Here is a 15583-nt window from a genome sequence, read left to right as displayed (position 1 = left end):
GAAAACCTACTGGCAAGCAGCGCATCGTCTTCATTGCTTACATAATGCACATGGATTCAACATGATCGCAAGAACAGTTCATCAGCTACTGTGTTGAAGCTTCCCTGACTCCACAGCAATTACGTGACTTAGGGAGTCAGCTTGGCAGAAAATTAATTAATGTTTTAGCTGCTCCAACAGGCTTTCTGCAGGGCTGGAGATGCCTATCCCAACTGCCCAATGTCAATACTCACAAAGTTCTTTTTCCCACTGAAGTATGCCTTTGTCTGTTAGAACAAAATTCACAGCCCAACTATTATTTGAAACTTCACAAAATCAAGCTCACCAAGTACAACTATAAACCACACCAACGCTGTATTTCATCAGTCAGAAAGAATAAAAAGATAAAAGGAAAAAGGAGAAAATCAGCCACACTCTGTCAAGAAACCTAACGTCTAGCCAGATAAATAAAACCCAAGAAAACCTACCTCCAAAATCAAAGAAACCATTTACCCTACCCACTCTATCAGCATTCTCAATTAAAAGACAAATATCAAAGTTATGGCAAAGGTGCCTTTTAAAAACAGTTTTTAGGGTATGCCGCATGTGGCATAACCATAAGTTGTTTTCAGATACCAGCTGCCAGTTCAGAAATTGTAGGAGATTTTTGTTATTTTGGTGAAACTTGTCCTAACTTATCCTTTTTTTTTAGCTCTTTTTGATGACCACTGGATAGATGGGTTGTATCAGCCTGGAATATTTTCAAGTGCTTACTTACATGCTTACCTAAGTTTGATCAGTTCAGCCAAGCTTAAACCAGACACCCCTTTCTCTAAACAAATTAATTAAGTGCTTTATCTGCAATCAATTCATTAGCACTTAATTAACACTTGTTTGTTCACACTTCTAAGGCACATTCTCAATTATTTTTCAAGTGTAGTTGCCCCCTTAATGGTAGATTTCTATCAAGGATAAAGCAATTTGTGGCTGTAACGAATTAGCAGATTAAAACAACCTTAGGTTCCCCAGAGTCACTGCAAATTATCTTACAAAGAAAGCAATGCTAGCAAAAAAGATAACCTATGAAGAAAAGTTTCCAGCATATATTCCTGTGGTCATTTCTGTATTTGTTCTAACAGAAAACTGTTACAGAAGTCTATTTACAAAAGCAGACGGGGTCGTTTCTGAACAACTGTTTCTGTAACTTGGCAAAAGCCAAAAAAAAAAATCTGATTAATCTTACTAATGTTACTGTTTAAATTTGCCCAACAGACTTCCATTTGCAAGATTACCTAGCTCATCTACGGGAATCTGAAACTACAATATATATAACGCATACTTCTATTCGTTTTCACTTACCTGGATCAACTAAAGCTTTATTAAATATTTCTTTAAGTTTTCTACTCTTCACATTCCTGCCTTGTGCAAGATTACGGTACATCTCATAGCCTATTATCATCACACCTCCTTCATCTTGCCAACGCTGGAGCATATAGCTTCTCTCTTGAGGGCGTTTCACAGTTGCTAGTTCACAGACCTTTCAAAGGGGGAAAAATATGCCTGAATTTCTCTTAAAATACCAAAGTCTTGGTGTAACTTTCAAATACCCGAGGCTTATTAATTCAAGTAGACTTTTCACATACTTAAAATTAATTCCTTAACTTATATTTTGAGTGGTGGAGCTTCCCAATTACGTAAACCATTCCATTATTTCATTTTCAAAGAACTATTTTTAAGCCTTTTACCTCTAGTTTTTCATCATCTTCCAAACCTTCTTGCCATTTTTCAAACTCATTCAACCAGTTCAGGGCAGTGTTCAGTGGACACACTACCAGAGCTGTCCGAAAATCCAGCTTGTCACACAGCAAGACTGTGTGAAGGAAACTTACTACCTGCAAGAGGAAAACACAGACAAAATGCCAAATAAAACACTGAGTATTAAACTCTAAGAAAGAACCATACAAGTATACATTCACATACAGAACTCACCAACAACAGCCTTGTCCAAACATTCTTTTTCTGTTCGTTAAATAACTTGCTGCTTAAAATTTAACACACATGTATTTTGAAGTCATACATTTCTTACTCTATGTTATTTGGCTGCATACATCCTTCACACACTGAGATAACACGCAGTTTTGAATTGCACCAGATAGCCAAATGATTTCATAAATAAGGAACCCTTCCTCTACATTTCAGCAATCATCTTCATGAACTAAAAATATCTATTAGGTCATTTTTCTCTCAATAGTCACCCCAAACATTAAATAAGTTCACCTCTTTGGACTTCATTAATGTATCGAGTTTCTTGAAAGTGAACTTTAGTCTTAAATCAATGTTTTCCACATTTTTCCAACATATTGGCAAATTCTCTCAAAAGAGCTCTGAAGCAGGTTACTGAAATGCTTTACAAATCTTCACCCTGCAGCCAGACTGGCTGTATGCTGCGGATGATAACTCCTCCTTGAGGCCCGGGAAAAAAACTTAAATCTCTTGATGTCACTCTGTTTCTGCTGGGCTGCCCGGTTTTGAGCAGTAGCAAATAAAGATAGGGCTAGAGGTAACCTGTAAAAACCCAGGAGCAGAAGAGTCAGGGATCCCATGGCAGCTCCAGCTCTCCCACCAGACCTTTAATGGTGAAAACTGCACTCACATAACTGCAATTCACGTAACTGTCCAACATTTGGAAAGTTCTTTCCAGATCAGATTTTGGTATCTGGCAACTCTAATTTAATACGCTATTCAAAGTAATTTCAGGCTGCATGACTATGCTTGGAACACTGGGCAACAAGCTGCTTTTAGATGCTGCAATACGAAAGGAATTACTCGGTGGTTTTGTGATCAAGACAAAAACATCTCATGTTCAGATGCAAAAACTACCCGTGAAGATTAATCACAGAAGTCCTGCGTCCTGGACAGCCGGCAAGGCCCTAACTGCCTTATTTCCCTGGTGCTTTACTGACATTTTTCTCTGCAGTTCGCAAACTCTGCTACAACTTATAGCTGATTTAGCTCTTTTAAGAGCTAAACAACAAATGGCACTAGAGTACAGCAGAAGGGCTCACAAATGACCACATAAGGCAAAACCCAACCACCTAAGCTTCAAACACTGGCCATAAAACTACTTCATGCATATTTGTAACTGTGGCTTTCTTTGATCATCAAGAAATTATAGCCAAAACGAATGTCATGAACATATCTGGATCACATACAAAATTACTTTCTGCTAGGAAATATTTCACCGAAGTATATGGTATATAAAGTGTACAAAGTCACCTAGACTGCACTGCTACATTAAAGCACAACAGTTCTGCAAAACATTGCAAATCTCCAATAAAAGGTGTTAATTAACTCTTGAAGATTAAGCATGTAAAAAGATTTTCGAAGTATGTATCAAGGTCCTCTTCTATAGGATTGCAGATTGGCAAAATACTGTGTCTGCCACCCCAACTTCCATAACCAAAGCAAAACTATATAGACTGCAGCTAGAGTTCCTAAACCCACCCTGTCCACCACAACCAGCCAAGACTGAAGATTGTCTCACTTGAACAGTGTACATGACAAAGGACCACCGGCCCTCTGATCATCTACAGCTCTGCTACGCAAAAAAACCCGCAACCCCAGAAAAGCCACTAAAAAAAGCCCAAGCTTCCCTTGACTCCCTGGAGCCTGTTCTTTGCAGAGGAATCTACGGGATCTGAAGAACCTGAAGATGTTACACCAGCTCCAGTGCTCCATGACTATATCCTGCAATTCGCAGGTCAAGAAAGAAGATTCTCAGGATCAGAAAGTCCTAAATAAAATTCATCTGAATCAGGTCAGAGGAGAGCAGGATTAGGTATTTCTCACGTAACTCCTCTTTTTAAAAGAATCCTGAGTAGTGGTGCCCTAGAGGGAAGACACAAGGAAGTCATCTGACCCCGTAAGGCATAGCTAACGCTAGCAAAGAATAACAGCTACCTCCTGCCTCTGAAGATTTTCTCCTGGAGCACATTTCAAGTCTCTAAAAATAGTAATGAAAGACCTCAAGCCAAGCCAAGCCAAGCCTGCTATCTAGCAGCATCCAGCCGTGCTGACTACGCCAAACACCAGCTAGCACGGCAGATGTGAGCACTACAGAGTAAAAATGACTGACACACCTCATTCCAAACAGACAGGTGTCAAAGACCAACTGCTGGTCAACAGCATCTTACAGCATTCTGTTTGTTAAGTGACTAACAAAGTCACAAAGCTGGCTGTTGTCACTTGCAGACTATGAATCTAGCTATGGCACAAAAACGCTGAGACATCTTTCACTGAGCTTGGAATTCCAGTGCACTGATATACTGACCTATCTACGAATGAACAGATCTTGAGCCTCCAGGTCTGTGATAGGGCTTCCCAATCCAACGGGGAAGCTTCTACCACAACTGACCAAGATGGAAGAGGATGGTGAAATGGCATTTCCTTACAGACGCTTTGAGGATCCCATCCTCACTGTAGGAAGAGAATAACCTCTTTGAGAACCGTCATCACCATGCTAAGGAGACTGTGCTCCAGCAAATGACTGAAGTGCATCCAAATTTGGAGCACGTGAAGAAAGAATGAAGTGTTGCGCAAGTGCTGGCTGCTAACGTGATCTAGACTTGCCTGTCACAAACTCACCAGAGTACTAGGGCAGGCCTCCTAAGAACTACCGCTGGCAGAGGAAGGCCCTGATTGATCCCGGATTGAAATCAGTTCTAATCAATTACAGTGTCTGCAGAAGCTGCAAGTTAGATTTCTAATGATTCAGCTCAAGCCAGAGATTAAACAGGTTGACAGTAATCCACTTCACTAGCCAGCTGTCCTGATAAAAATACAGGAATATCTTCCTTCTCCAGAAATGAGACAACTTTCATCAACGAAGGCCAACGACAGGGAGATCAAAGCGGACCTGCTTTTACGAGGGCCTTTTCAAGCACAGATAAGGTTGTCACCCTCCTTTCTTCTTCAGAGTTCCCAAAAACTTCCCCTTCTCTTCCCAGAATCAGAGGGAAAGGTTCTTCTCTGAAATGACTTCTGCTGCAGGAGTTCTTCAAAATAGACCGGGCAGGAGAGCAGCAAGACAGGCAACTCATTCCACTTCTTTGCTCATAGCATGTGGTGATGCTACATCTGGCTAAATGCACAACCAAAATTTATGAAGACAGATCAATACTTGGCAACTAGCAAACACAAAAGGAATTCAATGGTCCTGACTACCTTGAAAAGGTACTAGCGTGAATATTGAGAAGCACAGAATTCAAGAAAAATGATTTTGACCTTTCACCTCTTTTGAAGGTCAACGGCATGAGCTTCTCCTGAGGCCTGCAATGATTATGAGAGGCCCAAGAAAAAGAGCTACGAGCATTGATTTACAGCAACTGCTTGGGTGATCAGTCTCGGGGATTGACCTTCAGATTTTAAAGACTACTAGAAATGGTAAGTTGTTCACTGCGCAACTCTTAACACAGCAGAAGAGCCACTTGTATCAGATGAAGAAATATGGAAATCTTTTTTTAAGAAATGCTACAATATTTTGTTATAAAGATTTTTCCAGGGCAGTTTTCAGCAATGTAAAGGAGAAGGAACATGTGCTGAAGTGACAAGGCTTGAACCTGAAGATCTCAGGAAGCAAAGAATTGTAAAGCCAAAGAGAAGAAATAATGAAATTAAAACCAGGCTGCAAGTATGCCCTACAGTTAACTGCCAAGGCAATGGAAGCTTCTAGTCTTAACTGTGATGCATAATGACCCCAAAACATGAAGGTACATACGGACAATTACTGAAACAGAGAACAAATGCCCCCTGTCCCTCAAGCAGGCAGAGTCTAAGTTGTAACAAAACGTTGATATTGAAACAGAAAGCATCTGACTTTAGACACTAAAAGTCTGGCATAAAAAAAACCCATAAAACACAAAGCCTGACAAAACTCTACTTTATCAGTGCAACAAATAAATCAAAAAACCACTGAGGAAAATAAGTAATTCAAGGAGCAACACAGGAATAAGGAAGACAGTAAAAAAGGCAACCTGCTTAAGATTATTAAACCGTCTTAGAAACACAGGTTCCAGAAGCCTGTCTCCTACTAGCTGCATTTTCCTTTCCTGAGTTGCAAGGGAGCTACGCGTCACTTACAATTAAATACGACCTTTTCACATGAGCATTAATGATTACCTAATTTAATTTCAGATCTTCTAAAAGCAGAGAAAGTACAAGCGTGTATCAGAACTTGTACAGCTGCGTACTACGAACTTCTTTCTCAAGACCTCTTTACAAAATGTTTTCCTCCAGCAACCCTTGTTGAGTCACTGCCTAGGAAACGGTATGTTTTACTACGTTCTGAAAATCATTAAAATTGTCTTTTGCTGGATCAGCTTTTGTGAGCAAGCTACAGACCAGAAAACAAGGCGACTTTTGTTTCTTACCTGCAATGTTTTCCCCAGACCCATACAGTGAGCAAGAATGCATCCAGAACCAGGAGATGTCTTTGTTTTTTTTACAGATTCACAACAGCAATCCCACATGAACTGAACACCTGAAGAAAATTATTTTAAAAATTCTCATTAAACATTATTTTATTAAAGTTCATCTGATAAGAAATAGGTGTGTTCACTGTAAGATAACAGTAACCCTTAAAAAAGCAGTGCCTGGGATAACCATTGATTCATTTCTGTCCAAAGGGTTGCGTGTGGGATGATCTTTGTCTTAAGCTTAATTATATTCACAGTTTTCACTGAAGATGTGGCAATTGGTTTAGAAAAATATTACTATGTAGACTGCAGATGACTGCAATCTTAGGGACAGGGAGAGAAGAGCAGACAATGAAAAGCTACAAGGGCTTCACGAAAAGACTAAAATGATCTTGACAAATTAGCAAAAATTATCTGAAACCAACTAGAAGAAATTCTGCCACGACAGGTCAGGTCTGAAGTTCTATGCTTAAAGAGGAAAAAAATCGAGTCAGAACTGTGACAGCTGAAAAAGGAAACAGAATAGATGCTACGTAACAAAACACATTAATGACATGAGGGTCTGCTGGGCAATAGTTTTGCTCTTTGCAATATATTTATTGGGGAACTGTATTCTACTATGCTCTACTCAGCACAGGTGAGGCTTCAACTTGACTGCTATGGCTCGTTCAGGGCACTTCCCTTTAGGAGCTGAAGCAAGAGACCAGATGTTCCTTACTAAAAAGGAAAGGTTATAGATTATGAACTTTGAGGAAGCTGTAAAGAAAATTTTGATTGGTTATTCCAATCCTTTGGAATATTCTTTCCTCCTTCTTCACTAGAAACAGAATACAGAAAGAAGTTGGCTTGATTTGCAGTCATGTCAGGTATCAGAAAATTCTACTGAAAAAGACAGGAAAATACCGTGAGACTTATAAATCTTCACTGAAAATTATAAGATGTGAATATACTAACTCCTCCACAGAATGGGCTAACATGTAGTTGATTCTGCCTCAGTGTGGAGAATCAAATGACTCTGAGGACCCTTCCAACTTCATATTTCTGAGGTTCCTTGCTTGTAAAACAGAACTATGTACTGCTGTTCTTGTTTACTTTTGTTCACACGTTCCAAAAATAAAGCATTAAACCTGACATTCCGGCATTTGCCTGCCAAGGAGGTTTTTCTTATGATTCTAATTCAGGCTGCATAAGCTGCTGTGCCGGGGGTAGAATGGGGGGGAAGGGAATTTAAAAGCCTCCTTCCTTACCATCTACTTGGTGCGGTTTCAGTCTGGTAACTATACTCCTGTGAACCTGCACTAACGGTTCTTTGGTTTCTTCATCTTCATCTAAAACCAGCTTAGTAGTAATGGGACATTTCAGAGGCGAAGCATCTTCTATCTCTATCACCTGTAAGGAGCAATAGGGCATTATAGGAACACTTCACCTGTGAACAACACCAAGCATGTGACAGACACTAGCTTTAGCAAAATTGGAAGTCAGAATTTATTTGGTAGAGAGAAACCTTAAATTCTTTACTATACATCACAACTTACTTTGGCAGAGTGCTTTTCCAAATCGAAAGTAAAGCAGTAGACAACTGAAACAGCTTTCTAAAGATCTCAGTAGCCTTAAATAAAACTTACCAACGTTAACCTGCAGGAAACTACAAATAAAAGTTGTGGATTACAAGGCTACATATAAGCACTTTTAAAATTACTTACCATACTAAATTGAAGTAGAAACATGTTGTCTTAAACATCACTAATTCAACTTCCTAGCATTTTGCAAAGAAAACAGAACATACCTCTCTCAATTTCTCTCTCTCCCTTTCTCTTTCTGCTATACGTTTTCTTCTTTCTTCTTCTTCTTTAAGTGCATTTTGTGTTTCTGTTCTAAGCTTATCATCTTTAATAATTTTCCTTATTTTCTTCCTGCCTTTTCCAGGAGATTTGGAGTCATCATTTTCCTCATCCTCAGAATTACTCTATTATACATGAAAGAAGTGAAGTATTAGCAAGAAAATTATGGCATAGACCATCATAGACCAAGCTCCCAAAAATTTTCATGCACACAGGTGGAGTTCAGCTCATAAGAAGAAAGATACTTTTTTAAAAACAAGTTAAACAAAAGAAGCACCACCTTAACTACAACGTCTTGTGGGATATTAAAGATAAGCCCAGCTGTGCAAAGGCAGTACTGAAGGTACTGTCAGCATCTGATAGTAACTAATGCCTGTCAATGAAGAACTACTTTGCTGTTCTAGCAGTACTAGATCAGATCAGCTATCACCTGCTCCACATAGAAAAAGAAACCCTAATACTAGGAAAGCGTTAATCTACTACTTGTGCCATCTTCTACATTTAGTTTAAAAATTCCATTTACTTAAAAGATATCATGCACCTTTATCACGATCTAGACAGGAAATGGTTTTATTAAACGCAGTGCTTCTTCTCCATAATGGTGCCATTTTACAAATTATAGCACTGAATGAACATTGAGAAAAGTTAAAATTTTTTACTCTACTTTGTACAGAGCTGTTTGAGATACTCAAGTCCCTAAGCAGTTGGCAGAAGAGACAGAAACTCCTTTTCCCATTTATTCATTCAAAACACAATCTAGCACCTTATTGTTGTTTTCACTTGAAGAATCCTCTTGAACCTTTATACGCCTTCGTTTCTTTTTCTGTTTGTAACTGCGCTGGTTTTCTTCTGCCTCAGCTTTCTTGGCAGATCTGCAACAAAAAAAAAAAAAAGCAGTCTTACTGATTAACAATAATTCATTGCCTCACCAAAAAACAATGATAAAAGAACATGAACTACATTGCTAATTCAGAGAATATATGCTCCTCCTGTGCCGTCAGAGGTTTACTTCCAAATTTCTTTCTCTTCCTCAGCTCACTGGACACACATAGCCACAGCCTACTCCAGATGACCCTGAAGCATCTCAGAATTGTTAAGTGTTAGTTTTCTACTGCAACCCACCATTCCTCAGCAGACACTGACATTAAAAATGTTCATTTATCGTTAAACTTTTTTCTGTACTGGTTCATCAAATTGCTGTGTACCACACAGTGGTACAAATTCAAAATTCTCACATTTGCTGTGAAGTTAACTAGCAGATACCAAGTTACGGACAAGTATCATCAACAGTTCTAAGGACTGATCCAAAGTGTTTAACTTTTACCACCTCATTGCTAAATTTCTCTATTAAAAAGCAAAAACCAACACAGATTAAGGCTAGTTAAATTTTATTTGTACCTTGTTCTTGGACGTTGGTCATCTTCAGACTCACTGACTTCTTCGCTAACTGCAGATTCATGAAACTCAGAGTCATTTGAATCATCGCTGCTCACTTTAAAAATAAAGTATGATGTCACGTTGAGCATTATTGCAAAGTTAGCAACATGACGTATCTTCTAATTATACAACAAACTAAGATCAACAACCACTGCAAAAGTTCATTTCAGACAGCCTGGGACCCATTAAACATGCTAATAAAAAGCGACAGGAATTGAAGAGGTGCAGAGTAGAAAAACTTCACATGTAAGCACTCGCTGAGTCCTGACAGATGGCATCTTATGCCAACAAGACTCGAGGCCTTTATGCACAAATACATCTAAGTATAGTCTACAAGCAAATGACAGAAAGCATCACATTAGAAAGCATCACACTTCAAAGACAGCAGGTGAGGAAGAGAAAACACAATGGGGAACGTTACAGAACTTCAGAAAACAAAAGATGATTTTTAGTTAAACAGAAGCTTTTGTTTCAAACACTTTAGATGTCATTTTATAATCATACTTCATAATTCCTGCAAACAACTCTTATTTACTAACAACATATGCAACTGTTTTACTCTATGGCTTGCAGTTTCTTCAGGTAACGCAAGTTTAAAACTGACTCAAAAGACAACTAAAACCACACCTAAACTAGCAGCATTAGGTAATACTACCGTAACTACTTTTAGGAGCCATCACGGCATTTACAGGTAATTAAGACCAGCATGCCACTGAGCACCTTTATAATTTCAGTTTGACCTTGAACACAGTGGAAAGTTTAACTGCTTCATGAGTGACAAGGTTTAAAACAAGGATTGCTTTACATACATGACGAAATGTAATATTAATAACATAGGGCTAAAAAATGGTGAGCTGAAATAAAGTATATTGTTCTACGTGAGACCAGTGAACTTATAAGACTTATAGTAAAGAATCCTGAGAATTAGCCTGGCTGCATGTTATTTGCACACTGCCACTGTAATTTGCAATTACTTTTCTTGAAAGAAATGGTGTTGGTAGAGTTGTAATTCCATATGGGAGGAAAAGCATCAATATACATTCAGATAAAAATAAGAGTTCTCCTGAAAGAAAACGCTAACAAATCGCATTGCATCTTTTAGTCTGTGGAACACCGCAAAAGATGGCGAGCATGGTGCAACGCTAAGGGCAGGAACACAGCGCGCACCCTCACTTCCACCGGCCACCGAACACCATCAGCACCCGCGCTGGCTGACGTGGCTGTAAGTGTTTATCCTTACTATCGCTCCCCTCCTCTGCTCAAAACGGTTCAGTGCAAGGGGCCAACAGATTCTTTGTTCTGGCATGCAACAATGAAAATGAAAAATCGGAGTCGAGCATCGTTTCACAATGCCATCTGGTGTTCAGCTAAAGCTTGCAACATCTGAATTCTAGGATGCAGAAATTTCTGATGCACGAAGGCCTACCAACAGTCCAAGTGAAAGAGAGAAGTCACATCAAGGACACGACTGATCTTCACAAATTAGACATACAGGGTTTCCCTCTTATTTTAAGATTAATATTCTAGATTCAATAAGATTAATCCAATTCAGAGGATACAGTAAATGGAGAGAGCGCTGCATTTGTATTTAACATTTCAAATAAAACTATTTTTCAAACACAGGTAAAAGAAATCTAGATTTCACACACAAGGAAGTTTATACAGATACTTTAAAATTGCAAATCTCCATTCTGACATGCTTTGGCTGACTTCACAGAAGTAAGCAGTCCTTGTGACAAAAAAACTTATAGTTTACATACCTTTCCTTCTATTTCTGCGCTTCCCTTCTTTTTTGTCTTTTGGCTTCACCTTTTTTTCTTCACCAGATTCTCCGTCACTCACTGTCAGCTTGTGCCTCAGCAGTCTGTGTCTGTATCTAGGCTTCTTTGATTCTTCTTCTTCTTCTTCTTCTTCTTCCTCTGAATCTGATTCAGAATTCTCTTCCTTTACATTCTCTTCTGTCAGAGATAGAAGTCAGTACAACATACACACTGGTCATTTTTTTCCCCACATAAGTTTGACAAGAATTAAAATCTGAATTAATTTAGGCTAAATTCTGTGCTTTTCCAGCAAATTAATAGGCAACAACATACTGTTGTTCCCTAAAAATTTAAGTATTTCACACTGCCAGAACACTTGGAATGTCTGTTCCTATGACTGCACGTGTTCGTCAAATCTCTCCCGTGCATTTGCACGTCTTACAGTTCTGTACAGACTATTCCTCACAAATCCCTAGCACTTCTGAATTGGTGACAAAAATCAGACAATTAACAAAAAAATAACACTCACAGCAGAGTAAAAGAGATGACAATCCTCATAAGCATGTACACTGGCGTCTACTTGACAACTACCTATCAACATCAAGGGCATTTTTGTGTTGAAAACTGAAGAAACTTTAACAATTACAAATTTCGCAAGGGACCTCTGAAATTCTGGCAGGCACTACAGCACCACTTTCTCCCAGATGCTTTTTGGTGCTCACCATCATCTCTCGTGTTTTCATTTTGCTTTCCAGTTTTCTTTTTTCCTTCATCCGATTCATCATCTGAAGATGCATCCTCATCAGAGGAAAGATTGGCTTTGATTTCTTCTAAAAGCATTTTCTTGGCAATTCTTTGAAGCAAAACAGAAAAAACGATTTATTCCATTGTTCAAGTAAATCTATGAACGACAAGTGTAATCCTATACCATTGAGAACTTCAAAAAAAGGGCTGAAAGCTGAACAAAAAAAAAAGACACTTGATGAAAAGTCATTGTGATAAGGCAGGCTATATCAGCAAAAATCGCATATTAAACGTAACATGTTAACTCACTTTTAAAACGCAAATTTGTATAAAGCTTCTTAAAAAGGCAGTTTCGTGCTTTACAACAAGACTGGTGATAGGTACAAAATGTACAACCCAAAACATTTCATTTTATTCATGGCCTATCTGGATGGACTCTTGCCAGTTCGGGGATAGGCACCTATATGAATTCTAACAGTAACAAGGACGTGAAGATGCTGCAGACCAAACCCTAATACTCAAATCATTCCCCCAAAAAATATTTATCATGCTTAATTGATTTAAAACAATGAGATTAATTTCCTGAGGCACTGAATCTACTTGACTGGTGTATATGTAAACAGTACTAGTTTTAAAAACAGTGTATCACTGAATGCGTGTTTTAAACAAGGAGAAAAAGATTATTGCAATATGCATCAACTCACAGCTTCAAAAAGAAAAAAAAGAATCCATTTCCTGAACTCTACGCAGCTTGCCTTCAGCTGCGTTACCACTCCGATGGCCTGGGCCCAGCCCCTGCGGAGGAGACGCCGTAGGAACCGCAGCACCCCACCACCTCCTAAGGCCAACTGGTGTTCAGTGCCTCAGGGAAAAACCCCACACCAAATCGCTCACATCACTACAAGCACTTGCCCTTTAGCAACTACAGCAAAAATGTGTATGTATGTACGCACACACAAGGAGTTTTAGCAAACACTACGGGACCTGAATTTCAAGGAAAAATTAACGATCCTATTCCCTGTCCCACCAACTCCTCGCTCAGCTTCGCACCGCTCCACTTCAGCACAAGCATGTTTTCAGCTAAGGTACAAGAAGTTACTACGGAAAACTGATCTGGCAACATAAAAAATCCCCCTCTATGAATCTATCCAAGGCAAAATACAAAATGTCAAAAGCATGGGGAAAACAGCGGACTTATCTGAGAACTCGTACTTTCAGGGGAAAAAAAGAATCCTGAAAGAATGAAACCAGGCCTTCCTCATATAAATATCAGAAATACTATAGTTTTCATTGAATGGTCATCAATTTTAAATGCAAAATTTTTTTTTTCTAGGTCAAATCTGCTCTGTCTTCCCTTTCAGGACAATTCTTGTATACTGTATGTACATAGTTCAGCACAGGAAAGCTTTCATACCAGTCAAAAACAGTAATTCAAAAACCATGAAAGTGAACCACAACCTAGGCCTCACTTGGAAACGGCAAAGGAGCCGCAATCTCTTAAGTACAGCTTCTTATACATTAGAAAACTGTTACTTTTATGTAGCACTATAAAACGGGTTTTAAGGAATCTGTATTTCATTTTTCAGCATGTAATGTGTCCCTAAGACACTGCAACTTTTCAGAGGGAATTTTTCCCAAAGTATCTTTCCTAACACTTCATACAGCATTTTCTATTTTTTGAGTAGTAGCATACTCTCCAAAAAGATTCTAACACTAACGTACATTTGGTTATTATCAAAAGATGGAAGTAAAATGGTTTAATAAACATTTAAGATTGCTTACTGAGTCAACGACTACCCAGCAGCATTCAAACACACACCCCCTCGTTTCAGAAAAAGCTTGCGAAGAAATAGATTATTAAAACCTGAAAATGCAGTGCTCTTGGTAAGCTTTAATTCCACATACATCAACAGACCACAGTGTGAACCCAATGAAAACTTACTAAATTCCATAGACAAGTAACATCCTCTTCCAAATGTGTTTTTTTGCATTAGGTCCTCCCAGACTATGTGGAAGACAGACTCAGTAGGGATTTTTTGCTGTTGTGGTTTGGTTTTTTTGTTTTTGTTTTTTTTTTAATCCACCACATCATGTATAATAGCAACAGGAATAAATAGCTCCTTATATCAGAAATTAAGACTATATCTCCTCCATCTCTCAATGGTCGGAAGAACTTTGTCTTCAAAATGAAACTGCTTCAAATATCAGAGGTTGGTTTCTCTTCAAAAGCTTTTAATGTAAATCATTGATCTTGAATCCCACTCCAGGGAACACAGACAGCAGCAGTTTGGCTACTTGTTTAAAAAAAAAAACCCAAAACAGTATCACCACCAAAGTTTTGCTTTGGAAGAGAAAAAAAAAGTATAAACACTAAAAAGAGCTGCCAAATTTTCAAAGTCACTCCTGAAAGTACTGCCTAGCAATACAGCCTTCGACTTTGTTTGGATTGTCCTTCATCGCACAGCGAAGTTACCACAACTTGTACGCAGATAACAACACTTACCTTTCATACAAGTCACCCTTAACCATTTATTTCTATGTTTTTTAAACAAAGGTTGACTTTAGTTCTTAAAAGAAGACATATATTTCCATTTGTTCTTTTGGGAAGTATTTTTTATGTGAAGAAAAAAAAAAAGCAAATGTATCATTCACCTAAAAATACCACGCACAAAATCTAGTGTCCACGAACAGACGATGCTGCTATTTTCCTACCAATCATCATCATAACGACCAACCAGACTGCGTAAACTTTATAGCTTCTAAGTAATTACTTACAACAATATTGATTAATAAGTTCTTGCTTTTATACTCAAATAGAAAATTAGACATATTTTTTAGCTAGGATACAGATTTAACCACTTTGACTCAAACTGAGATGAAACTGTTTGTTTAATGAAAAAACCTACATTCTCTTCAATGCATTCTACTGCTATGACATTAGGCTAAAGACGTAAGACATTGTTGAGACATTCAGAATTTAAAAGATTCCTATTTTTAATGTAACTACACACCTGATAGGAATTAAAAGTGTAAGCAATATCAGAACCAAACAGATTAAGTCTTGAAAATGCATCTGACAAATGACTGATGTAACAAATGGCTTGTATGAATCAGAATAAATTGAGTACTCGACTCTTGAAACTGGTTTTAAATGAAATCATATGTGGCTCAGGATAATATATCACATTTTTATTTTAAGATATAAACCCATTTTAAGTGACCAGCATTCTAGGCTAAGAAACTTCATACACTAGCTTCAACATTTTAATATTTGCTTTAACATCAAGCTGCCAATACCAAGAAAACCAAGCTATGATAGCGTGAAAACTCCCGTGCCCACTTTCTCCCA

General features: G+C 38.3%; 1 protein-coding gene across 2 annotated transcripts in view; it reads right to left on the bottom strand.

Moving 5' to 3' along the window:
* The window catches only part of ATRX (ATRX chromatin remodeler), an 86715-nt gene that overhangs the window by 31449 nt on the left and 39683 nt on the right, over nt 1–15583 (bottom strand). For both annotated transcript variants that reach the window (XM_075435910.1, XM_075435911.1), the window contains exons 11-19: nt 12213–12343; nt 11491–11688; nt 9692–9785; nt 9057–9165; nt 8239–8418; nt 7700–7841; nt 6408–6517; nt 1725–1871; nt 1339–1516 (exon numbers count right to left, since the gene is read on the bottom strand). In XM_075435910.1, coding sequence (XP_075292025.1) covers nt 1339–1516; nt 1725–1871; nt 6408–6517; nt 7700–7841; nt 8239–8418; nt 9057–9165; nt 9692–9785; nt 11491–11688; nt 12213–12343 — 1289 coding nt within the window. The remainder of the gene's footprint in view (nt 1–1338; nt 1517–1724; nt 1872–6407; nt 6518–7699; nt 7842–8238; nt 8419–9056; nt 9166–9691; nt 9786–11490; nt 11689–12212; nt 12344–15583) is intronic.

Source organism: Opisthocomus hoazin, chromosome 14 (genome assembly GCF_030867145.1).
Source record: "Opisthocomus hoazin isolate bOpiHoa1 chromosome 14, bOpiHoa1.hap1, whole genome shotgun sequence".
NCBI classification, from domain to species: Eukaryota; Metazoa; Chordata; class Aves; order Opisthocomiformes; family Opisthocomidae; genus Opisthocomus; species Opisthocomus hoazin.
Note: the sequence above shows the minus strand (reverse complement) of the source record. Positions and strands in the feature narration are given on the sequence as shown.